Source organism: Borostomias antarcticus (assembly GCF_949987555.1).
Source record: "Borostomias antarcticus genome assembly, chromosome: 19".
In the NCBI taxonomy this organism is placed as follows: Eukaryota; Metazoa; Chordata; class Actinopteri; order Stomiiformes; family Stomiidae; genus Borostomias; species Borostomias antarcticus.
In genome coordinates this window covers 16,838,597-16,863,596 of record NC_140252.1, presented here as the reverse complement: position 1 = coordinate 16,863,596, position 25,000 = coordinate 16,838,597, and the positions used below count along the sequence as shown (strand labels likewise).

General features: G+C 48.9%; 3 protein-coding genes across 3 annotated transcripts in view; 2 read left to right on the top strand and 1 right to left on the bottom strand.

Moving 5' to 3' along the window:
- Positions 1 to 6,194, bottom strand: part of otofa (otoferlin a) — a gene marked incomplete at both ends in the record, with an annotated part of 68,062 nt that extends 61,868 nt beyond the window's left edge. The window contains one exon of the mRNA XM_084454036.1: positions 6,116 to 6,194. Within this exon, the coding sequence (XP_084310162.1) occupies positions 6,116 to 6,194 (79 nt within the window). The remainder of the gene's footprint in view (positions 1 to 6,115) is intronic.
- A 1,785-nt stretch (positions 6,195 to 7,979) lies between these two features.
- cimip2c (ciliary microtubule inner protein 2C) lies at positions 7,980 to 9,601 on the top strand (the record flags this gene model as incomplete). The annotated part of the gene is made up of 3 exons (XM_084454160.1): positions 7,980 to 8,053; positions 8,205 to 8,460; positions 9,488 to 9,601. 3 exons carry the CDS (start codon positions 7,980 to 7,982, stop codon positions 9,599 to 9,601), a joined length of 444 nt encoding a protein of 147 aa, XP_084310286.1.
- An 11,114-nt stretch (positions 9,602 to 20,715) lies between these two features.
- fndc1 (fibronectin type III domain containing 1) overlaps positions 20,716 to 25,000 on the top strand; it is a gene marked incomplete at both ends in the record, with an annotated part of 40,394 nt that continues 36,109 nt past the window's right edge. Inside the window, one exon of the mRNA XM_084454035.1 lies at positions 20,716 to 20,905. Coding sequence (XP_084310161.1) covers positions 20,716 to 20,905 — 190 coding nt within the window. The remainder of the gene's footprint in view (positions 20,906 to 25,000) is intronic.

Here is a 25,000-nt window from a genome sequence, read left to right as displayed (position 1 = left end):
CTGAGACGACGGGGAAAGCAAACGTTTCATGTATTCATTAAAATCTGTTATAGTTGCAATATTGCATCCATAAAGTATTCATATCCCTTCAATTATTTCAACATTTTGTTACATTACAGCCTTATTCCAAATGGATTCAATTCATTTTTTTCCTCAAAACTCAACACACAATACTCTATAATGACAAAGAAAAAAAGTTTAGAAATGTTTGCAAATTTATTAAAAATAACACTGAAATATCACATGTGCATACTGTATGTATTCGCACCTTTTACTTAATATGTTGTTGAAGCATCTTTGTCAGCAATTACAGCCTCAAGTCTTCTTGAGTATGATGCTACAAGCACATATTTTGGGGCAGTTTCTCCCATTCAGGTTGAAGCGTCGCTGCACAGCCATTTTCAGATCTCTCCAGAGATGTTTAATCGGGTTCAAGTCTGGGATCTGGCTGGGCCAATCAAGGACATTCACTTTTTCCGAAGCCACTCCTTTGATATCTTGGCTGTGTGCTTAGGGTCGTTGTCCTGTTGGAAGGTGAACCTTCGCCCCAGTCTGAGGTCTAGAGCGCTGCACTCATCTTTCCCTCGATCCTGACTAGTCTCCCAGTTCCTGCCGCTGGAAAACATGCCCACAGCGTGATGCTGCCACCACCACGCTTCACTGTAGGGATGGTATCAGCCAGTTGAGTACCTGGTTTCCTCCAGACATGACTCTTGGCATTCAGGCCAAGGAGTTCAATCTTGGTTTCTTCTTCTGGGGAATTTAGTTTCTCATGGTCTGAGAGTCCTTTACTGTAGGTGCATTTTGGGAAAAGGAGAGGCTTCCGTCTGGCCACTCTACCATAAAGGCCTGTTCTGCAGAGATGGTTGTCCTTCTGGAAGGTTCTCCCATCTCCCATCTGAGCTCCGTCAGTGACCATCAGGTTCTTGGTGACCTCCCTGACCAAGGCCCTTCTCTCCTGATTGCTCAGTTTGTCCGGGCGGTCAGCTCTAGGAAGAATCCTGCTGGTTCTGTCTCGGAGGTCCACAGACGGTTCCTTTGACATCGTGGTTTGGTTTGTGATCTGACGAGCGTTGTGGACTGTGGGACCTGTGAAGGGATATGAATGCTTTCTGGATGCACTGTAGATATGAATTGTAACGAGCAGAAAAGGCCAGGCAAGTAATGCTGCTTTGATAGACGTTAACGACCAGGACAATCAGGGAGGACGGCAGGCCGGCACGGACAGACGCAGACAGGCAGACGAATAAACGACTAGATGATGACTCATTACTATTATCCCGGTGTGACAGACAGTGAGAAAGAGAGGGGGGTGGGGGAGAGACAGACAGACTGACAGACAGACAGACAGACGGACGGAGGGAGGGAGGGAGGGAGGGAGGGAGGGAGGGAGGGAGGGAGGGAGGGAGGGAGGGAGGGCGAGAAAGAGAGAAGATCGGGAGACAGAGAAAGAAAGAGAGAGGAGGAGATTGGGAGACTGAAAGAGAGACAGAGAAAGAAAGAGGAAAGAGGAGATTGGGAGACTGAAAGTGAGACAGACAGAGACAGAGACAGAGAGACAGAGAGAGAGGAGAGAGAGAGAGAGAGAGAGAGAGAGAGAGAGGAAGACTATCCGCAGAGATGATGCCATTAAAAAAGCCAACTGCCCCAACCACACATCTATTAACAGAAGGCTCGTAGGGCTCAACCAGATTATTAGAGTTGTGCAGCAAAGCAGCGTGGGTAATGTAAGGGAGGAAGGATAAGCCGGAGCACTATAATAGACATTCTACTCCATCTTCAGAATTCCTGTGTGTTCAGGCCAGCCTCTATTGGATTGTAGCTTCTCTTGGTTCTCCAGTGCAACACTACAGAACCACGGTTCCAGAGGGATGGGTGTGGATCTAGAACATCTCTGGCGGTTCCTGCTTTCTTTAGTTTGATGAATAGAGAGATGAAAGCTTGAACACACACGGACAGCTGAGTAACTTGCTCCTCTAACTGTTTACTCAACTCTGTGTGTGTTCAAATGCTGCTGCTTTGTGAGTGGAAGCTGTGTGTGTGTGTGTGCGCGCGTGTGTTTGTCCGAAGCTTTGTTCAGGTGTTCTTACACTCTGTGTGTGCGCAGGCAGCCGTTTACTGAGGCTGTCACACACACACACACACAATTATATACCAGTCAGTCTGACTGTGATAAGAGTGGATTGTACAGGAAATGAACACTTTCTGCCTGGCAGGTCTGGTCTCCCTCTGTGTTGAATTAATACACATATTTCAGTACATAATGACAGTTCATAGCAAACCTGCATCCGATTCAAAACTGGTACTGCTTGGCGCGTGCGCGCGTGTGTGTGTGTACGCGCGTGTGTGTGAGTGAGTGTGTGTGTGCATGAGTGGGGGGGGGTTGAGTCATACCAACAAAGTGTAACTTGAAGGCAGTTGAAACTGCTTGGTGAACACTTTAGTCCGCCCCCACAGCATCTGTGCAGGCCTCACTAATGATCATGTTTTAATGGAGAACTGAGTCCAGTGTCTGGGTTTGGAGAGAGAGAGAGAGGGCAGAACAGCAGAGGGGATGATATGTACGGTACTGTACTCTTACTGTACGCCATCCACTCCTGTGGGCTGAGAGCTGAGGGCGGGAAGGAAAGAGGGTCGTGAAGGGAGAGAGAGAGAGAGAGAGAGAGAAAGAGGGTCGTGAAGGGAGACAACGGTGGAGATGTGAAAGAGAGACAGAAGAAAGAACAAAATGAAAACGAGAGATGAGAAAGAATGGGTGGGAGAGTGAAGCAGTGAGAGAGGAGGGGAGAGAGAGAGGGAGGGGAGAGAGAGACAGGGGAGAGAGAGAGAGGGAGAGGGGGGAGAGAGAGGCAGGGGGAGAGAGGGAGGGGAGAGAGAGAGAGGGAGAGAATGGGAAAGAAATAGAGAGAGAGCGAGAAAGAGAGAGAGAGCAAGAGAGAAAGAGGGAGGGAGGGAGAGAATGAGAGAGAGTGGGGAGAGAGAGAGGGAGAGAGGGGGAGAGGGAGGGAGAGAGAGAGGAGTGAGAGAGAGAAAGAGAAAGAGAGAGAGAGTGAGAGAAAGAGGGGGGAGGGAGAGAGAGAGGGAGCGAGAAAGAGAGAGAGAATGAGAGAAAGAGGGGGGAGGGAGAGGGAGAGAGAGAGAGAGAAGGCGAGACAGCAGTGGACGCACAATAATGAGCAGACTGGTGCATGGTACGCATGGGTGCACTCGGCTCCCGTTGGATTTCGCGTGGGATTCGTGATGAGGGCGATTCACCGCACCCTGCCGCCCGAACCCGCCTGAACGGTGAGGGTTTATTCTCTGGCTGGGACGGGCGAGGACGGGCAAGGACGGACATCGCTGTTCCGTGAAGGAGAGCTTTAAGGGAAGAGTTGCCTGCTGGGAAATGTTTCATTCCACTAAGACACCACTATAGAACACTGACAGACAGGGCAGGGCATCTGAAAAAGGAGTTACATTACAGAAGGAGCGAGAGGGGGAGATTGAGAGAGAGAGAGAGAAAGAGGGGGTAGAGAAAGAGAGAGGTAGGGAGGGATGAAAGTTTTCATCCTGCTTTGCTGCGTAGCGTACGTCATGTCAATAATACTATTTGAATTGAATTGAGATGGACACAGAGAGAGAGAGAGAGAGAGAGAGAGAGAGAGAGGGGTTAAGAGTAACAGAACTACAGGGCACACAAAATGATAAAAACTTGCAGATCGGGCAATCTGTAATTAAATACCTACAAGAGTATGTGTCCAATTCCATATGGCAGAACTAATTGCTTAATTTCTTACACGTTCCCTTCGGGCTACGGAGGGCAAGTCTGTGAGCCAGGAGAGCCCCAGTGCTCTGGGGTCTCAGTCTGCCGCTAGACTAAGACAAGTATTGAAACAGACCAGCCTCTAATGCACCTGCATGAACATAGTAGAACCCCGTCTCTATCTGGGTTTGCTGGAAGTGGGAGCCTGGCGTTAGGAGTGACAGCCCCTGGAGGGCAGGCGTACAGGTTGGCCCACTCAGTGAGGAAGGGGCCTTCCCGATTGAGCACTTCCTCTCCAGACAGGAAACTGTTTGAGCTAAACCCACTCGGACATGTTGACAGCCGTGTGCCAGGGGACAGCAATCAGCAGCATCAGAGAGAGAGAGCGAGCGAGAGAGCGAGAGAGAGAGACAGAGAGAGAGAGAGAGAGAGAGAGGAGGGGGAAAACTGAATTAGGGGAAGAATTTTAAGAGAAACCGCCAGGATGAAAGGGAGGGAGAGCCAGTGATATGATCATGGCGACGTACGGAAGTTGCCTCCTTGTCTGGATACTCTCCACAGACATCCGTTTGTGCCAGATCAGAAAACGATCTAGCCAATCAGCGTTCTATGAGGAGTAACGGCTACGCCGGGCGGGTTTAGGCGTGACGACAGTGAGGAGTGGTTGAAGGTAGCGCGTGATAGATGGTGATAAACAACATGGTTCATCCAATCACCTGCAAAGTGTTTTTGGTAGGAACGAAGCAAACCATCTGGCGCGTTGCGCTAATTTGAAATGTTGGCTTGGAGAAGAATATTGAGAGAGAAAAGAGAAATCGAACCCTCTGATATCCTTCGTGGTTCTCAACTCGATGTAATTAAGACATCTCAGGATACAAACACCTGCTACGTTTCCTCACTACAACAAGCCACATATTTGGTTTCAGCGTAAGCGTTGGTGTCCTGTTCTGAACCACGCTGGCATGACGGCCAGCCAGCAAAATCTGACCCAGGCTCATAGTCAGGTCATAAACAACGGCTGCAGTTGGAATAGGGTGTGTGTGTGTGTGTGTGTGTGTGTGTGTGTGTGTGTGTGTGTGTGTGTGTGTGTGTGTGTGTGTGTGTGTGTGTGTGTGGCAGCTGGTTGCTTTACGAGCACTCTCGCTGTGAGACAGACAGAACAGAGAAACCATGCAACCTTTGCCAGTGTACAAAGATCTTGACACACAGAGACACACTCCCCAGTGTCCTATAGAGCACACACACACACACACACACACACTCCCCAGTGTCCTATAGAGCACCCTGCTGGGAGGGAGGTCCACACACACACACACACACACACACACACACACACACGTCTATCAGTAGTCAGAAACCTGTTCGCTCTCCAAGGTGCTGAAAGAGAAAATGCATCTCCCCATCCATCACACACACAACGCGCACACACACACACACACACACACAGAGCTACTGATTAGGTCTCTGCTAGTCTTTTCTGCGTTCGTGCATTTTATTTCCATTTGCATAATGCAGTCTCTGAGATGAAGGGTCTCCATTTGCAGTCACAGCGAGTTAGCGCTTCCCCGCCACGGGCGGATGTCCTGATCAAAGTCGCTTTTCTTTCAGGGTAAGAAAAAAGTCGATAGCCTGTCATTAGGCTAGTCTGAGCACTAACTATATGCTGGACGCGTGGCACCGAGAGTAATCCCGTTGGGACGAGCTTTAAAACGTGAAATAACGGCGTGGAGAAGCAGGGAGATGGGTGTGGGAATTCCCTCACTGGTCGATAATAACACATTATTGAACATACTTGTCAATTTGATCGATTAAACCTACCCCATAAATAATGGAGATAATGCCGTCATTGCCTGCAAATAAGTAATGGACACAATCAATTGCAACCCCTAACCTTTTCTTATTAAAGGCTCGATATCATTCTGGCACATAGTGTTTGTCAAACCTGCGAGAAAGCATAACATTTTGTACGCAGCCGTGTGTGGTTGAAATAATGACATAATGCATTCATTCATTAAACGCTGTGTATTCGGAGGATCGGTCGAGCCGTTTCTTATCATGCGTAAAAGCGCTCATCGCACCCAATCGTGGTCTCTCCTCGCTTCTCCGTGTGGGACCGCGGAGCTAGAGGGGAGACCCGAGATGTTTCCCCAACTTTTCAGCACAGCCAAGACGCGTATAGGCTAATAATGCGGTTCCATCCTCTATATCAGCTCGTTATATCTGGGTCTGTTCCATAAAAACACTGTAGAATCGGGTGAAACACCACGTAGCCATACCCACTGCGAAATCAGTGTGTAGGCTATCACGTGTGATTCGAGCGAATGAGTCTAGGGGCAATAACAGTAAATTGAAACTGCAGGAAAGTCATATTACCTCGGAATGAGACTTTGGCGATTCTGTCCCCCTTCCCTCGAAGGTTGGCCACCGTCTTCAGATTGACTAAAAGAGCCATTGCTGTGGTTAGATAGGCTAATTCCGATGAAACGAACTATTTTCTTCAGAGGAAAAACACTTGGACGAGTTACGCTGCCTAAATCACCAGTGATAACCTAGAACCTTTCATTGCGTCTTTGCCCTCCAAGACAAAAATCCATTCTGCGGAGCGCATTTATCCTAGTTATTCCTCCTCCTCCGACCGAAAGAGAAGGTGTGAATTATTCATGCGATTTGGTTTTATCGCGCGCTGCTGCGCGGCCGGGTCTGGCGCGTGCCGCGCTGCTTTGCTGCGGGAGAGGTCTCGTGCTCTATATGGTGGGCTGGGCTGCCTGCGGGAATATGAGTAGATTGATTTTTTTTTTTTAAGAAGAATAAAGAATGAAACTCACGAGAAAGAATGATAGTTCAGGGGTCGGCAACAAGTTAGAAATGTTCTTGTTAGTGTGCCATATCGTCGAAAGGGGAAAGAGATGGGAGCTTTATCAAAAAAGCTCGCGCGGCACCATCTTGAAAATAAAAAAAGTATCAAACAGAAATAGATAGGACTACTTGGCTACGTAGGCTAGGCTGCTATAGGCCTTCAACAATGCTGCCATCCTCATAAAACAACCACATTTGAGTTGTCAAGCCATGTGTAGGCAACTGCAAATCAACAAATGCCTGCCTACAAGTCATTGTGATCCCTGGCCTTGCTTTCCTTTGCTCAGGTCCGTTATGTTGGGTGTGTGAGTGTTTCCTGCTTCCCATCTGGACACGGCGAGATTGATGGATTCTGCCTTGTCTGCCTGACCTTTGAAAGTTTTCTCGTGTTTGGTCTCACAGTGGCGCTTAACACTCGACGTTCGGCAAACAACATTTTCAAAACATAAAGTAGGCCTACACACAGCACGACCCTGAAGGACAAAACCGAACTTCTGTACATGAGGGCTGAACCTCTTCTACTTTCTTACTAGCGGGATAAACAGATCACTGAGATCCCTGTGGGAATGAAAGCGGGGGGCCGTATCATCAATCAAATTAAGACAGGACACACGTGCATTGCGCGCAACAGCCAATGACTGTTCGAGATGTGATTTGACATGCAGCTGATAGGACACTTGGACATTTCTCCTGAGTGCTTGTCGCCGGTGTGCCAATGATTAGACTGCCGCGTGCCAATGATTAGACTGCCGCGTGCCAATGTTGCACACGCGCGCCTTAGGTTGCCTACCCCTGTGCTATCATGTGAACTAGACCAAGAAAAGTAGCCGAAAGGTGTGTGCTTGCTGAAATAATGCTAAATAGTCGCAAATAGCTGGAATCTTACTATTTGAAACAGGTCAATGAGCCTAGTGGCTGCAGCCATGGCCCTGGCTATAAAGCAGAGGGGTCGTCGAAACGTAGGCTATATAGGCCTACCCACAGCAAACATATACTAGGCTATGTGCATATAAATCTATATATTAGGCTAAACATGGTCCGTGATTATTGATTTCGGGATCATCATTTAATTCAGGCATACTCTCAATCAATAGTCAATGACTGTATTTTAATATAGCCTATTTAGAACCTATTTCAGCCTATTAGAGTATTCTCTGGCCACAGACGTAGGCGCGCGCGGGCCCGTATCGTCATCGTGGCCTAGTGTTGCGTAAAAGCAGCCGTTGCCAGGCAACTCTTTGTTGCCCTGTGGGTCGGTCGACCTGGCCGGAGCGCGCGCAGGAAGGCTGCGGGTCAGAACGGTTCTGTCCGGTGGGTTCGGTTCCGGTGCTGAGCAGCAGCTGCCGTGGTCCGTGGGTCCCGGTAGAAAAATAAGATCACCATGGCACTCAGAGGAAACGGAACGCTGATCACACACAACAATGCGACCTACATTCCACCTGCCTTCATGCCCGGGTGAGGCTTCCGTGCACCGGCTGAGACGTAGCCTAGCCTATAATAACGGGGCCTCTAGGCCTATATTAGCCTAACGGTTTAAGATTCAAAGGTTTTTGCCCCATGGCATTTTCATAATAATCTATGAATCTATCATCTTTCATGTTTAAAGGTACTGCGGCCATGTCCCAAGCGCCAAGTTCCTTTATGGGGACACGTTCGGCAACGCCACCATCAAATACTTCCAGGACTTCCGCAGCGCGGCGATGTCCTGCAGCACGAGCCCGTACAGCCGCGGCGGAGTGTTCCCGTCCGTCAACTCCAGCTGCGGGCTCCTGGTGGACCGGGACCGGACACTCAGCACGCCCTACTGGGCCCGCTTCAACGTGGACTTCGATCGCCAGGGGACCATCAAGACCTTCGGCCAGGTGTGACCAGACGGAGATGTGTTTAACGGGGCGATTTGTATGTAGCAAGCCTCAACTTGCGCCGCACAGTAAAAAAGAGCAAGATGAACAATCTTTAATAAAGTGCCAAGGTTTATTGAGGATACAGGCCGAGGGGACCTTCTGACTGGGTATAACAAGAGAAATTTACCATTTAGTTAACCGCACACCACTCCAAACAGTTTCACACTTGTCACACGTGAGCAATCCACACTGGAACAAAACACGCTGATAATCAGATGCCACAAAGGCTAGTATGCACACACACAGTGTCAAGATTTTCTTGCGTCTATCCAGCCATCCAGCTCTCCTCACGCACAGCTCACCCTGTAGGCCTACGGCTCTGGGGGAAGTGGCGACTAACAACACAAAAACAAACAACACAAATAAAGAAAATAAACTAGTCCGCCCACAGAGGCAACCCCAGATATTTTGCCTCAATACCAGCCACAGATGCCAGGCGGACTAGAATACATTATACCAGAAAAATAAACTTTAATGCTATCATAAGGGACTCAACAGTAAGGGCAGCAGAAGGAATCTGTTGCTTCCTGAAACATACAAAACATCTCTTTAATAATCTACTTGATCATAAAATCCTAACATTCATGTTCCATCATTAATTAAATATTAAAACTTGCATACCTGCTATGCTGGACTCAACGGTACAATACCAATCCTAATCAGGCGTCAAACAGACTCCACAACGACGCCGTAGAACAGCTTCGGCTACATACAAAACAGAAAACCTTATTGCATGGCTGGATGATTTGCCAACCATTAAATATTGTGGATTAAGATATATTGTCTTACCAAACATTTCCGCCATGAGCGTAACAAGGGTGTGCACCTGCCCTTTCCTCTAGGCCGGAACTATTCGCTATTTTTCTGTGGCTGCCTATCGCTCATTTATGTCTTTAGGGGCTGCTATCCTACCCGCAGCCACAAGGTGGCACTGGCTACATGTAGCTGCAATCATTTATTTAATCTCGTGTTTTCTCCTCAACAGCTCTCTCAGGCGCACCGGGAGAAGTACCGGGATAAGACAGGGACGCGACAGGCCGTCAAACACTTCGTCATTCCCGTGAAAGAGAGCGAGAAATACCGGGGGGAGCAGATGTAAGCTGTAATGAGAAAGTGTGGTCGGGACGGTATTTCCTGGATGTTTACCGGGCTGTTATTTCAGTGCGTTGTTGCTGTGTTGAAGTGCCGTCACAGGATGATCATCTGTCGGTTATGTCCATCTGTAAACCATATTGAAACATTGTCTGTAACCTGACTGAATAGGCTGCTATAAAACGAATACCGTTGGGCTATAACTGAACTGTAGGCTACAACTCAACTGTGTAACCCGGGTTATATTTGTTAAACAAATAAAACAGAAACTTTACTGATTGTTTGTTCTAAACTTTAAATCCAGCATATGCTTGAACTTTGCCACCCCCCCCCCCCTCTCTCTCTCTCTCTCTCTCTCTCTCTCTCTCTCTCACACACACACACACACACACACACACATCCCTATGACTTATGTCTAACAAGACAAGAGGGACTGTATTACAATACCTGAGCTAAACAGATGTGTGTGTTTGTGTGTGAGTTTGGGGGGGTGGAGAGAGAGAGAGAGACATGGAGAGAGACCGTCAGGGGGGTAGTGATTGAGTCCGGGTGATGACTTTATTGGCATAAGGCTGTGAAAGGAATAAAAATTTCATTTGAATCACTGACAGATCGGGGAAGATATAGTTGGCAATATTGGCAAAATTGATTTTGTGGTAATTGTTAGGGTCAAGGTACAGTAAGTTGAAAAGATCTTATTGCAAATGCTCTATTATTGCTGACTTTATGGGCTAACAGCTCCATAAAGACTTATTGATTTATTTTGGTCTCACCACATAACAGCAGAATGATGACGATTGCGCGCGCATGTGTGTGTGTGAGTGTGTGTGTGTGTTCCTGACCTAGGCCACATTAAGGGACAAATGTTGGGCATGAAATCAATTGATTGGGGACGGCATGTCGAATTGGGGATACAATTTGTGCCGTTTAGAAGCAGGTCACACGCACACCACTCTAGCGGTGCTAAGAGGCGGATCCCCAAAGTATCAAGTTGCATAAAAATAAAAAGCTTCAGCGTGTGCAAGAAGCTTTTTATTTTCATGCAACTTGATACAATTTGTGCCCTCAATTCGGTTTTGGGGTTGGGGGTTATGTTTACTGTAAGGGGATATGGAATCAATGCAATGTTGATACACATTTGCAAAGTCAACGTGTGTGCGTGTGTGCTTGAGAGAGAGAGAGAGAGAGAGAGAGGAAGAGTTTGTGTCATGTGTATGTGCATGTGTCTGTGCACACCTTTGTGTCTCAGCTAAAAATGTGATGCTAATGTAGTTTCTGCCATATCCTCCTTACCCTCACCCTAACCCTAACCCCCACAGAGACCTGCCTCCCGTCAGCAAGATCCCCTCCAAGTGGGTGCGTGCGTCGCTACCAGACCCTCCCCTCTGGCACCAGAACGTCTCTTGATGACCGCGTCATGAGGGACGTGTTCTTCGAGCGCAGATGGAGGCTCTGGCCACCAGAGGGCGCTGTTGGCCTGCTTTAGATCACAGGAGTTGCATAAAGAGCAGGGAGAGAAAGGTCCAATGTGATGTCGGTTTTGTCAGAAAATAAGTTGGTTCGATCAATAGGCAGTGGCCTATATTGATTTAGCCGACTACCATGACAGTTTTCAACAAGACAACTAGCTAGTTGAAATGTAAGTTTAACCTGACCTTTGCAAAGGCTAGACTTGATTCAGCAGTCTCTGAATATTAGGCTGTTGTCAGCTCTATGTCCTAGAGACCAGAGTAACCAGTCTTGACGTCAGATGTAGGCCTGTAGTATAGGGCTAGAGTCCAGAGTTGTTCTCTCCACGGTCAGGAAAACCCACTAGTCAAACCCATGGGTGTTGTCCTCAATGACATCGTTATTAACCATTAGGCCACAATCCAACACAAGTTCTAAATCGAAGGTTATTATAAGTTTCTTATTCCCTTCATGAAGTTGTAACTTGTGATAAACCCTGCTGGGATGTGTGTAGGCCTAGCCTATAGGTCACTGCCAGACTAATGCATTGGCTTCACCAAGGGAACCGTTAAAGGCTTTGAGGAAAAAACAAAACAATCTTGATGTAAACTATGAGCCAACGCCTGAGGCTTTGAATAGATATTTACTACCTCCGTTGTTTGGGCTGCCAAGCACACTCTCCTTCTCCACATGGGAGCTCACTAACTTTGCAGATAACTGCAGCCAATGATATCGAGGTCCAAAATTAGGCAAAGCCGATCAATCATCTACCCACCCGAGACCAGCGATTACGGAATAATGGAAATGCATTAGCCATCCCACCTGTTCTGGATTCATTATCTCTGCTCAACATGTGTCGAGGCTGGGTGTGTGTGTGTGTGTGTTTATGTGTGTGTGTGTATGTGTGTGTGTGTGTTTATGTGTGTGTGTGTGTGTGTGTGTGTGTGTGTGTGTGTGTGAGAATCGGGTCCTGGTGCAGTCCCGCTCCAGCCCAGAAGAGGGCGACACGCAGATGGGGAAACCGGGCACCTGCAGTGTGTCCCCATCGCACTCCCAGCCTCCCGCCCCCCAGGAATAGATTGATCTGATTGGCTGAGGCCCTAACCGAATGTAATACTCGGGTCAAGCTCAAGTGCCCCATTGCTGATGATGACAGCCGTTGCCTGGCGATGGTAGACGGCTCCTCGGTCTTTATTGCTTGACGGCGGGTCGGGTTTATCTCAAAAGGGGGCCTCCGCAGAAATGTTTTGCCAAGGGCCTCTAAAGGTCTAGAGCCGGCCCTGGCTGCACAGACTGTCCTGCAGCTTCTGCTCACCTGCGCTGCTTCAGCTCCGGGGTTGACAGGTGAGATTCCTTCTGCTTCTCATCTGATCTTGACTTGAGCAGGTGCGTGGTTTGCTTAGAGCTTTTGATTAAAGGGGTAGTTTGGTATTTAGCATCATAATTCCTGTTATAAGGTTTTTTACAATACAAGGGTCCACATCAAAATGTTGACAGACTTTGCACTCTTGAGATATTAGTGCTTGTGTCATAGCAAAGTAGCACTCCCAGCTCTGACTGTCCACATGTTGATGAAGTGTCCTTGAGCAAGACACCTAACCCCACATTTCTCCCAATGAGCAGTTTAGCACCTTTCATGGCAGCTGCCGCCATTGCTGTGTGAGTGTTTGTGTGAATGGGTGAATGAGAGGCCATTGTAAAGCGCTTTGAGTGCCGCTAAGGTGGAAAAGCGCTATATAAGTGCAGTCCATTTACCATTTACACAATGGATCTCTATGGGCATATGTCCTGTACTTAGCTGTGACAAGAGCAATGAGCACTAATATCTCAAGAGTACACAGTCTGTCAACATTTTTATATGGACTGTTGTATATGACCGTAACCTTATAACAGGGTTTATGATGCAAAATACCGAACTACTCCTTTAACTCTTGACTAACTCCGAAGCAACTTTTGCAACACATTTCAGTTTGTGCGTAGGAGCAATTAATTGATTATAAGATAGATCTCCACAGTTCAGCTTGGCACACACAAGGCTTAAGGGCTTGCATGTTCTGTTTAACAAAAGAACAGCCAAGTCACTGCTATTATTAGGGTATATAAAAGTTTATGAAGAAAATAGTACAGCATTAGCAAGATTGTGACACGTTTTGTTCAAAACAAAATGACAAACTGAAATGCATTATATTATTAAATTAAGTTTGATTCGATGATATCAATCATACATTGACTTCAATTAAAGAACAACTCCACGCATGACTCCACAATTTCCTTCTTCTTCTCCCCGTTTTTATCCTCTATTTCCATCTCCCTCTTGCTCACCGACCTGAACTCCACTGCCTTCTGACGCAGTACCACCCCTGCCAGCAGTCCCGCCATCACTCCGACCACAGCCTTCCTCATCGGGTCGGCCACGCCCAACGATGCCACCCCTCCCACTGCTGCCATAGCAACCGCTGACCCCACTCCCCTCATGACGTCGCGTGTGAACCAGCCATGGTAGTCAGAGCTGGAGGCGTCAGCTGATGAAGGCCTTCTCTCCGCGTCCTCAACGTCTCCCGTCTCTGCTGAGCGCCCTACCAGCTGCCCCCTCCCCTCTTGGCTCTGGTTGTTGTGGTCGCTGTAGTCTTCCTCTGAGGGGTCAAAGGTGAAAAACGAAGGTTTTGTGGAAGGTCAGACCTTATTGGAACAATAAACAATTGGATGATCTGTCTTTTTCTAATATTGGCAAAGGTATTAATCCAAGCAGAATTAAATGTATTTTTAATTGTCAAATATTTCAGTTTCATTGTCTTTGGCGCCACCTTTGGTGATATTGTGTGTGCACGGGTGTGTAGGACATGGAAGGAAAATGAATATTGCTCCGGGAATGTTGCCACAGGCACCCGATTCACAAAACATGGCACTGCTGCAAACAGAAAGGCTTTCATGAATGCGGAATTACTGTGTTACCACAATCAGTAATAGATAGCGGAGAAAACGACATTTATGCATGTGAAAAAGTTCAAGATTAGCCCTCCTCGTCACTTCCTCCTGAGACCTCACTGTGTGGTGAAATGCTCCTAGAGTGTAATGTCTGGTGTTTGTTGTCCTGTCTTCCCTGTGTCTTGTTTGTTTGTGTCCCCGGCTCCCGTCCTCGTCCCCGTCCTCCCAGCCCCCTAGAGTCCACCTGCTCTACCCCCCCTCAGGCCCCTCCCCCAGCCTGCCTGATCCACCCTCAGGCCCCTCCCCCAGCCTCCCTGATCCCCCCTCAGGCCCCTCCCCCAGCCTCCCTGACCCCCCCTCAGGCCCCTCCCCCAGCCTCCCTGATCCTCCCTCAGGCCCCTCCCCCAGCCTCCCTGATCCTCCCTCAGGCCCCTCCCCCAGCCTCCCTGATCCTCCCTCAGGCCCCTCCCCCAGCCTCCCTGATCCTCCCTCAGGCCCCTCCCCCAGCCTCCCAGCTCCTCTTAGTTCCTTTTCCTCTAGCGCCCCCTTCTGGTTTCCTCTAACGGCCCCCTGCTCTTGCGCCTCCCTCTCTCCTAGTGTCCCCTGCTCTCTACTTCCTAGCCCCCTTGCGTCCCCTCACTCCTAGTGTCCCCTGCTCTCTACTTCCTAGCCCCCTTGCGCCTCCCTCTCTCCTAGTGTCCCCTGCTCTCTACTTCCTAGCCCCCTTGCGTCCCCTCGCTCCTAGTGTCCCCTGCTCTCTACTTCCTAGCCCCCTTGCGTCCCCTCACTCCTAGTGTCCCCTGCTCTCTACTTCCTAGCCCCCTTGCGCCCCCTCGCTCTAGCCCCTCCCTACTTCAGTGGCCAGGTAGGCTATTGTTCCATTGGGGGTTCTGTTGTGGCGGTCGTCCTCTAGTACCCGGTCCTCCTGTGAGAGGGGCACTGCCACAATTCATTTTTCTGTTGGCAAGCACATTTTGTTTTGTACATAAAAAAAACAATGCTTGTTGTCTCAGTGAAAGTCTAGTCTAGTCTACTCAGGACTCAGGACTCCGTCTACTTTCTCAAGATCCGAGCTCGAGGTGTTTATTAGCTGTTTCGGTACCTGTTTTATCAAATTCTTATTGCAGAGGGACTGTCAGGCAGTGCCTGTGCCAGTTGCCACCACTAGATGGAGACACTGGATTGCATTCATGTTATTCTTTCCTGACACTGTCTGCAAGCCCCACAGCCTGCAGTAGACTGTCACTGAAGACACCTCTGTGTGTGTGTGTGTGTGTGTGTGTGTGTGTGTGTGTGTGTGTGTGTGTGTGTGTGTGTGTGTGTGTGTGTGTGTGTGTGTGTGCGTGCGTGCGTGTCAACAAACTGTATGACAATAAACATGGTTTTCGGAAACATGAATGAAATGACTTAGGACAAACAAACATATGTGTAGGACTGGATAGAGCATGGTTACTCACCAGACAGCTTTCCTGAATGCATCTTCTTATTCTTTTGCTATCTCTTCGTGGAATAGGGTTCCACAAAATAGGGTTCTCTTTGTGGAATAGCTTAACACCTTATTGAACCTGAGAAAGGAAATTGACTGTATTGTCAATGATGTTTGTATTCACAAAAATATTTACAGTACATTTTCTGATAGGAGGTGCAGTATTGGTGTTTAAGTGGGTCAGTATTGGTGTTTAAGTGGGTGTAGCCAACTGTACTCTTGCAGCTAATAGCAGCTAGCATTTTATTCAGTTTTTACATCAGTGAGTTTCTCTGGCTTTCTCTAGGTGCCTCAGTGAATACAATCTACGACCATGGAGAAAGAAATGGGTATACTTCACATCCAGATACGCTCACATAACTACAAACTGTGTTATTTTGGAAATCACACACTAGACTAGTGACTAGAGGGAACATCTTTTAATTGTAACAGTTCATATTACAGTGGATCAAAAACATTTTGTGTGTGTACTAAAAAAACATTTCAGTTTCAGTATGTTCACTTAATATGTAACCATTATTCTGTCATATTTACCTCAGGAGGATGATGATTTATCTTGCCGCACTGTATCTTGTCTAACCTCTGTTTATATCTTCCACTGTATGGTGAGAAGTCATCATTTCCTTTTTGATCGGGCGCTGCCTGGGACAGGAAACCTGTGGTCAATAGTTCACAGTTCATGCAAATCAGATGAGGGCAGGTAGGTTACAGATAACTGGGATTTTAGTTTTGAAACCATTTCTATGAATGGAGAAAAATAAATATAATATATTTCCTCAACGTTTTAATTGTGTTTTTTTTTTTTTATCATGTCACGAACAACAACAGTAGTTGTTAGTCCAGGGGGCATCCCAGGACAGAGCTGGACATCTTGAGCAGTTTGCTGCGGACAGAAGAGGCTGGACAAACTGATGAAGGCCGGCTGTCTCCTGGGACACCCCCTGGACTCGTCGGAGGTGGAGGGAGAAAGGACAATGGTGGCTCAGCTGTCATGTCTGATGGAGAATGACTCTCACTCCACGCACAACACTAGAGCATCGCTGGAGAATAATTATCACAGATTCTCCTTCTACCGCTGGCAGACCACGCTGCACTAGACCACGCTGCGCTAGACCACACACACACCACATCCCCCGGAACTGAACACACACCAGCACCACCCCACCCCCCCCCTTCCACCCGCCCACACACACACACCAGCACCCCCCCCCCCTTCCACCCGGCCAAACATATACACACACACAAACACACACACACATTCTGCTGTTGTGAGGCAAGAACAAAACAGATCAATGAAGTCTTTTGGAGGAGTCTGTTTCAGAGCTTGGTTATCTGATGGAGCAGTTAGCCCATCTAAAAGTCAGCTACGTGTATAATAGAGCATTTGCACTTTTTCAACTTACTGCACCTGTACACACACACACACACACTTAAATAAGCTCTAAACAAGTTATATCATTTTAGGCTGTGTATGTGTTATAGCCTATTTGAGTGTGTGTGTGTGTGTGTGTGTGTGTGTGTGAGAGAGAGAGAGAGAAAGAGAGAGATAGACAAAGAGAATGTGTCCGTGCATGTGCACACCTTGGTGTCTCTCAGCTAAAAATGTGATGTGGTTTTTGCCATCTCCCCTCTTACCCTCACCCCAACCCCCACAGAGACCCCCCCCCCCCCCCCCCCCCTCATCAGCAAGACTCCCCCCAAGGGGGTACATCACAACCAGACCCTCCCCTCTGGCACCAGAACCTCTCTTGATGACGTTCTGATGCTAGCTGAACGTGCTAACTGTCTAACCTCTGTTGACGGTATCTGCCACTGTATGGTGGTGCATGATTTCCTATTTGATCATGTATTGAATGCTACAGGAAACTCGTGGTCAAATGTTATGGTCACAAGTCATGTAAATCACATGAGGGCAGGCATGTTACATATAACCCTGGGATTTTAGTTTTGAACCCATTTCTTTGAATGGAGCAAAATTAATATAATTATATTTATTGATATAATTATATTTCCTCAATATTTTAATGGTGTTTTTTTTTTTTTAATCATGTGTCATGAACAACAACTCTAGTTGTTAGTCCAGGGGGCATCCCAGGACCGAGCTGGACATCTTGAGCAGTTTGCTGCGGACAGACGAGGCTGGACAAACTGATGAAGGCCGGCTGTCTCCTGGGACATGTCTCTAGAGCATCGCTGGAGAGCTCCTTCAGTGAAAGTCCCAAAGTATGAGGAAGTGATGTCGCTGGTGTTCCCTTTCTGCCGCTGGCAGGCCACGCTGAGCTAGACCACACACCACATCCCGGAACTGAACACACACACACACACACACACACACACACATATACATACGTAATTGTCACCATGATTCTGCTGTTATGTGGTGAAACCAAGACAGATCAATGAGGTCTTTAGAGGAGTCTTGTTTCAGAGTTTGGCTATCTGATGGAGCAGTTAACCCCTATAAAAGTCAGCCATAATAGAGCTTTTGCACCTTTTCAACTTAATGTACCTGTACACACACACACACACACACACACACACACACACGCACGTGCCTGGGAATATTATAATAGCTGCCTTCGAATGTCCTAGGGACCAGGCCAACCACAGTCTTAACTTTTTAGGTCGGTCAGATGTAGGCCTAACTTTAGGGTCCAGAGTTGTTCTCTCCACGGCTAGGAAAAACACCTGGTATCAAACTAACAACTAACATTGTGTTAAGCTCTCAATGACAACCGTGTCACGAGGGACGTGTTATTCGGCAGGTAGAGGCTCTGGCCGCCAGAGGGCGCTGTTTGACTGCTTTACATCATAGGAATTGCTTAAAGAGCAATGAGAGAGTTCTGCGGGTGGAGCTCCGCCCCACAAGGCGCTTCATTCACAGTGGTTTACCCTATGTTGCCAGGCAACGCTCACTGAAGAAGAAAAAATGTACGCACAGCCAATCAGAGTACAGGGGTCACTATATAAAGGCGCCGAGCCCGGAAATCATCTCCCAAAAGAAAAAAACTTTTACCTAGACAGAATCGGGTCACCAGGGCCCAAGCCCTGTGGGGCTCCACTCCGCTCACAGAACTAGGGTTACGGTGCGTTCTATTTCGTGTAGCTCCGCCCCGCAGGGCGCTTTGCTCCTAGTGGTTTAGGCGAAGCGAGAGGCCGCCCAATGTACTCCTGCTGAGCCATTCAACAAGGCCAGCCTGGCTGAGGTCAAGGCCACACGGTAACATAAGCATACACACAGTAGGCTGCCTTGGTACCTGGGCCCTAACCAAACCAACACTATCAGCGCGCTGGAGGGCGGGGCAAGGGATGGGTCGAGGAAAGACTAAACAAGGCGGTGGTTACGCATTGTAACCCAAGCCTACTAGCCGTCTACTAGCCCTCTACTAGCCCTCTACTAGCCCTCTCCTAGCCCTCTACTAGCCCTCTACTAGCCCTCTCCTAGCCCTCTACTAGCCCTCTACTAGCCCTCTACTAGCCCTCTACTAGCCCTCTCCTCACAAGCCACTTAACACGCCTGGTCAGCGGCTTCTGTCCCGCAGCCATCTGGGCGATAGCCGAGCTCAACATGGCGATGGAGGACACGGCAGGCGCTGACTGAGCCCCCCCCCCCCCCCGACACGTAGTTCTTCTCGGAGGGAACGACCGTGGCCCTGTCCTTGACCGTGGGCATCTGCGGCTACCGGACCGCGTAGCCCAAGAGCACAGAGCCTGGGACGAGGACGGACGCGAGGGAGGGGGTCCAGCGGCGGGGGGGTCACCCTGTATCATCCCCTCCTTCCACCCGGAGACTTGAGCGGCGGGTATGAAGGCTTTTGAACGGGTGCCCTCGCCCTCAACGGGGCGTCCCAGGATCACTCGACATGCGCCTCGGTCAGGCACTGCAGGGAGAACCCGTTGGGAGGAGAGAGCACGCGTGGCGAGTCGGGATCGGGCAGTTAGGCGCCGCGGTCCCAGGCAGACGCCACTTCCGCCACTTCGTCGATGTCGCCGCGGCAGCACCGCTCCCGACGTTGAGCCTTCGGCGGGGGTCCAGGCGGCCGAGCGAGCGCCGTGTCACCGCCGAACTTCTGCTCTTCCTTCTCGCTTCTTCTCGACTTCTCCTGAACGCCTTCGAAGATGAACGATTGCCGTGCTCGGCGCCCTTATATAGTGGCACCTGTAGTCTGATTGGCTGCAGGTGCATACTTTTTTTTTTCCTCCTTCCATGAGCGTTGCCTGGCAACGTAGGGTAAACCGCTAAGAGCGAAGGGCCCTGTGGGGCGGAGCTCCACGAAATAGCTGTCTGTTCTGTCAGAAAATAAGTTGGTTCTGTCAATAGTCAGTGGCCTATGCTTACCCTACTGCCATGACAACTCTGACAACTAGTTGCAATGTAAGTTTAACCTGACCTTTGCATAGACTAGTCTTGATTCAGTTGGCTGCGAATATTAGGCTGTCGTCAGCCCTATGTCCTAGAGACCAGAGTAACCAGTCTTAACGTCGAGTTGTTCTCTCCACGGCCAGGAAAAAACACTGGTCAAACCCATGGGTGTTGTCCTCAATGACATTGATCAATTAGACTATTATTGTTATTTGACGCTTAACCACTAGGCCGCAATCCAACATGAGTTGTAAATCGGCGGGTTATTTACAAGTAACTGTCTATATAATTCCCTTCATGAAGTTGTAACTTGTGAAACAGGGCGTGAGTAGGCCTAGGTCACTGTCAGTGGGCTAATGCATCACCTTGACTGAGGAAACAATATGTATGAACTATGAGCTAAAACCAAACGTCAGATGTTTACATGCGGCTTTGAACAGACATGTACTACCTATCCATTATTTCAGCTGGCGATCCAGCCGTCTCCATGCGAGAACTCACTGCACCCTGTTCTCCGTCACCTCCGTCAGCACATGCCATTAGTCTAGTCAAATTCCTAGTACTTGTAAACCATATGCATAGCGAGTAATACACTAATCACAATTAGATCCAAAATTAGGCTAAGCCGATCTATCAACTATCCACCCGAGACCAGCGATTACGGAATAATGGAAATGCGTCAGCCGTCCCCACCTGTTCTGGATTCATCATCTCTGCTCGCTCTGAGTTCAACATGTGTCGAGGCTGTGTGTGTGTGTGTGTGTGTGTGTGTGTGTGTGTGTGTGTGTGTGTGTGTGTGTGTGTGTGTGTGTGTGTGTGTGTGTGTGTGTGTGTGTGTGTGTGTGTGAATCGTGTCCCGGTGCAGTCCCGCTCCTCCCCAGAAGAGGGAGACAGGCCGATGGGGAAACCGGGCGCCTGCAGTGTGTCCCCCCCATCGCACTCCCAGCCTCCCCACGCCCGCTCCCTCCTCCAGCCCTCTGTTGCCGCGCCGCAGGAGCAGAGCTCTATACTCGCTATGGCATCCCCCGCAGCACGGACTGTCCTCTCGCTGCTGCTCACCTTCGCTGCTTCAGCTCCGGGGTTGACAGGTGAGATCCCTCCGCTTGTGATGTGATCTTGACTTTGAGCAGGTGCGTGGTTTCGTTTGCTTAGCGCGTTTGATTAACTCTTTAGGTCGGTGCAACTTTTGCAATACATTTTCAGTTGCGTGCATATTAGGAGCAATCAATTGATTGTCTAGGATGGTTCTCATCGGTTTGGCACACGCGAGGTTTATAAGGGCACGAGTCTTGCAGGTTAGGCAGATGTGATGTGATGTTGGTAATGGAATTCCTTCTTAATAAGTTTGTCTAATTAAAAGTTATTGTGGTATGTAGGCCTGTGTGTGTATGCGTATGTGCGTGCGTGTGTGTGTGTGTGTGTGTGTGCGCGCGTGTGCGTGAATCTGTGGCGCGCGCAAACGTAATCTTGGCGCATTACGCACGTGATATTGAGAGGTGAATCGTAAATAAAACCACCAATCCAGAGGATCATGAGAAAAATAGATTATTTCAGTATTTGAAATTGTTCCAAAATCTGTTCTTAACTCTTCACAGCTGTGCAAGAAAAAACATAATAGATGCAGTGAGCAATAGGCTGCATTTGGACTGTAAAACTATCCTTTCATCGTTCTTTCTGGAAGGAAAATATGATGTCGCCCTGTGAACGCAGCAGTCATGGAATATGCTCTTACCTCATAGTCGCACACTGAAGCAGACTCACGGCCTCGACGATTGAAATAATATGTCAAATATTAGATCATAAGCCATGTGCTGAGAATCACCCCCTGCTACCAGAACGGAACAACAGGAAAACATTGCTTTGATATTGTAGTGGATGTTATTATGGTGCTAAGAATGGTGATGTAATCTGGCCGCGGTAGCAGCACCGTGATGGCCTCTCTCAACTCCGACACCGCGGGGGACGAGGAGAAAGGCAGCGGATGACTTTCTCACGGCCTTCTATCAACCTGCCACGGGACCCAGTGCGCGTCAGCTGCGCTGTCGCTCGTTCATCACGTCCCCTTATCCCGCTGTGGATACCTGCTCCTGTGCGTAATTGCGCGCCCCCCGGAGTCTCATCACTGCTAACCTCGTGTCACGAGGAGAGCCTGGTTTCTATTCGCTGTTCAGTCTTGGTTTCTGGTCTACAGCCCGCTGGGATCGTGCTGTCACACAAAATACCGAAGGCCGCTACGAGTTAGAATAAAACACGGACATACCAAACGAAGTAGCCTATTCCAGACGTTCTTGAAGAAACGTGCCGCATCGCCCCCGTTTTTTGGACAGGGGGGGTTCCAGATCCATTTAGACCGGAAACCACAACTGCAGAACGAATAGGCCCCAGGGCGCTCACCGCAGAGCTATTCATGGGTTTCAAATGTAGTCCTAGACCTGCCATATTGGGGACCAACACAGGTGTTTCAATTTATCTGATTGGCTCTACTGTACTATGCAGTAGAACTAATTCATTAATTTGAAACATCTGTGTTGGTCCCCATTATGGCAGGTCTAGGACTACATTTGAAACCCATGAATTGTAGGCTGGGCTAGACTATTCGCCTTATTCACCTCAGCTGCCATATAGGCTCTTTGCACAAGCTCCACTACTTCCTGAAATTCTACAGGCATATTTATTTCCTGTCCTATACGATTGGATGGAAGTGATTAATCAGGTGTGATCAGGTATGCCGCACACCTGATTAATCACTTCCATCCAATAGTATAGGACAGGAAACAAACTCATCATTACCAGACTCTGATTGTTGTTCACTGCTGTTGTTTTCGCGTTTGGAAATACATGGGAGTGAATGCAACTATGGCTCATTCACCTCCATGTATTTCCAAATGCGAAAACAACGGCAGTGAAAAACAAGTCTGGTAATGAGTTTGTAACCCCGGTAGTGTATTCAGCCTGTTATTTTGACTATTTCGCTTCTTGAAGTGGTCTTTTTACAGTGAACTTTTAACATTGAAGTCAACGGGCACTTCCGCATCCGCACCCCAGACTGACCAATATGGCTGCCAGGTGAATAAGGCGAATAGGCTAGGCTAGGCTAGGCTGGGCTGGGCTACTAGGCTAGGCCAGGCTGGACAGAACAGGACAGGGCTGGGCTGCACAGGTGCCTCCTGGTTCGAGTAGGAACAGCTTTCCTCGCTCCTGAACATTAGCTCAAGTGGGCACTGTGTGGCATGTCTGCCATCTATCCAATAATCCTGCAGGTCTACTTAATGTAGTTTGATCACCCGTTATCCACATATCAGAAATAGTCATTCCGAGCACAAAATTGATCAAAACTTTGGATCAAAACATTTTGCGTAAGGGAAACTGACGTATTAAAAACACTCTTTCCATCTCTCTGAGAGCTCCCCTGGGAAAGCTTCTAAGGCGTAGGGCAGGGGGATGTGTGTGTGTGTGTGTGTGTGTGTGTGTGTGTGTGTGTGTGTGTGGGGGGGGGGGGGGGGGGGGGGGGTCGTAGGCCAACAGTGGGGGCTGTCATCACAGTCCACCAAATCCGCTTTTAGCGCCGCGGCGTGTGAAACGGCGAGACATCATCTCCAAACAGACGAGCGGGAGATCGCGACACAGCGCAGATGTTTCCGCCGTTCCCTCCGCACGGTTTGGGAAACCCGTGCGCTCACACCGTCTGCGAGAGAGGACCTGCCGATCTCTGGCGGTAGAGGGGAAAAAGAAACCCAACGGTTGGATGAAGAAAAAGTTTTTGGAAGGAGTAAGGCTAATCCTAGTTTAATGCCACGTTACAATACTTCTCTCTTCTCTCTCTCTCTTAGCATTAGCTCTCTCTCTCTCTTGGCATTAGCGACTCTTTTTTATTCCCCCTTCTCATTCGCCCCCCACCCCCTCCTCCCCCGCCCTGGACATGCTCAGTGCGTGAGGTCATCAAGTTCTCTGAGACGCTAAGCAGCTGTTTGTTGTTCTCTGTTGTCTTCCCTCCTTCTCCTCCTCCGCTCGCTTGCTCCTCCTCTCCCTCACTCCTTCCTCCTCCCCCTCTCCTCTTTCCTTCCACCTCCCCTCCTCCTCTCCTCTCCTCACTCCTTCCTCCTTTCCTCCTCCTCCTCTCCCTCACTCCTTATACCTCCCCGCCTGACTCATCCCTTCTTCCTCTCCTCTCTCTCACTCCTTCCTCCTCTCCTCCTCCCCTCCTGGCCTCACCCCTTCCTCCTCTCCTCCTCTCCTCCTCCTCTGCTCTCTCTCACTCCTTCCTCCTCCCCTCTCCATCACTCCTTACTCCTCTCCTCCTCCTTCCCTCTCTCTCACTCCTTCCTCCTCTCTCTCACTCCTTCCTCCTCCCCTCCTCCTCTCCTGGCCTCAGCCCTTCCTCCTCTCCTCCTCCTCCTCCTCTCCCTCCTCCTCCTCCTCTCCTCACTCCTCTCCTCTCCTCCTCCTCTCCCTCCTCCTCCTTCCTCCTCTCCTCCTCCTCTCTGTCTTTATTTCTCAGCCTGTGTCCACCCAGGGAGATATTCATCACCCACAGTAACATATCTTCACTACCAGCTTGACAGGCTAAGGCGAGGCTGTCAGAAGGTGTTAGAAGACCTTCTGAATCCCTGGAAAGCAACCAAGCTGAGTGGGACTCTTGGCTGGTTCCTATTGGACAAGTGGAGCTCTTGGCTGGCTCCTATTGGCCCAAAGGGAGCTCTTGGCTTGCTCTTATTGATTGGCTCAGGGTTGGTTTCCTCCATTGGACCATGTACTGTAGATGTTATTAGCAGAGTCTGAGAGAGAGAGAGAGAGAGAGAGAGAGAGAGAGTGTGTGTGTGTGAGAGAGAGAGAGAGAGAGAGAGAGAGTGTGTGTGTGTGAGAGAGAGAGAGTGTGAGAGAGAAAGAGAGAGTGTGTGTGTGTGAGAGAGAGAGAGAGAGGGAGAGAGAGAGGAGAGAGAGAGAGAATGTGTGTGTGTGTGAGAGAGAGAGAGAGAGAGAGAGAGAGAGAGAGAAAGAAGGAGAGAGAGAGAGAGAGAGAAAGAAGGAGAGAGAGAGAAAGAAGGAGAGAGAGAGAGAGAGAGAGAGAGAGAGAGAGAGAGAAGGAGGGATAACGAGAGAGAGAGAGAGAGAATCATGTCCTTGCAGGCCACAGGAATTTATTTTCTCCGCCCCACTTGATCAAGAGGAATCCAGTCCGAGCC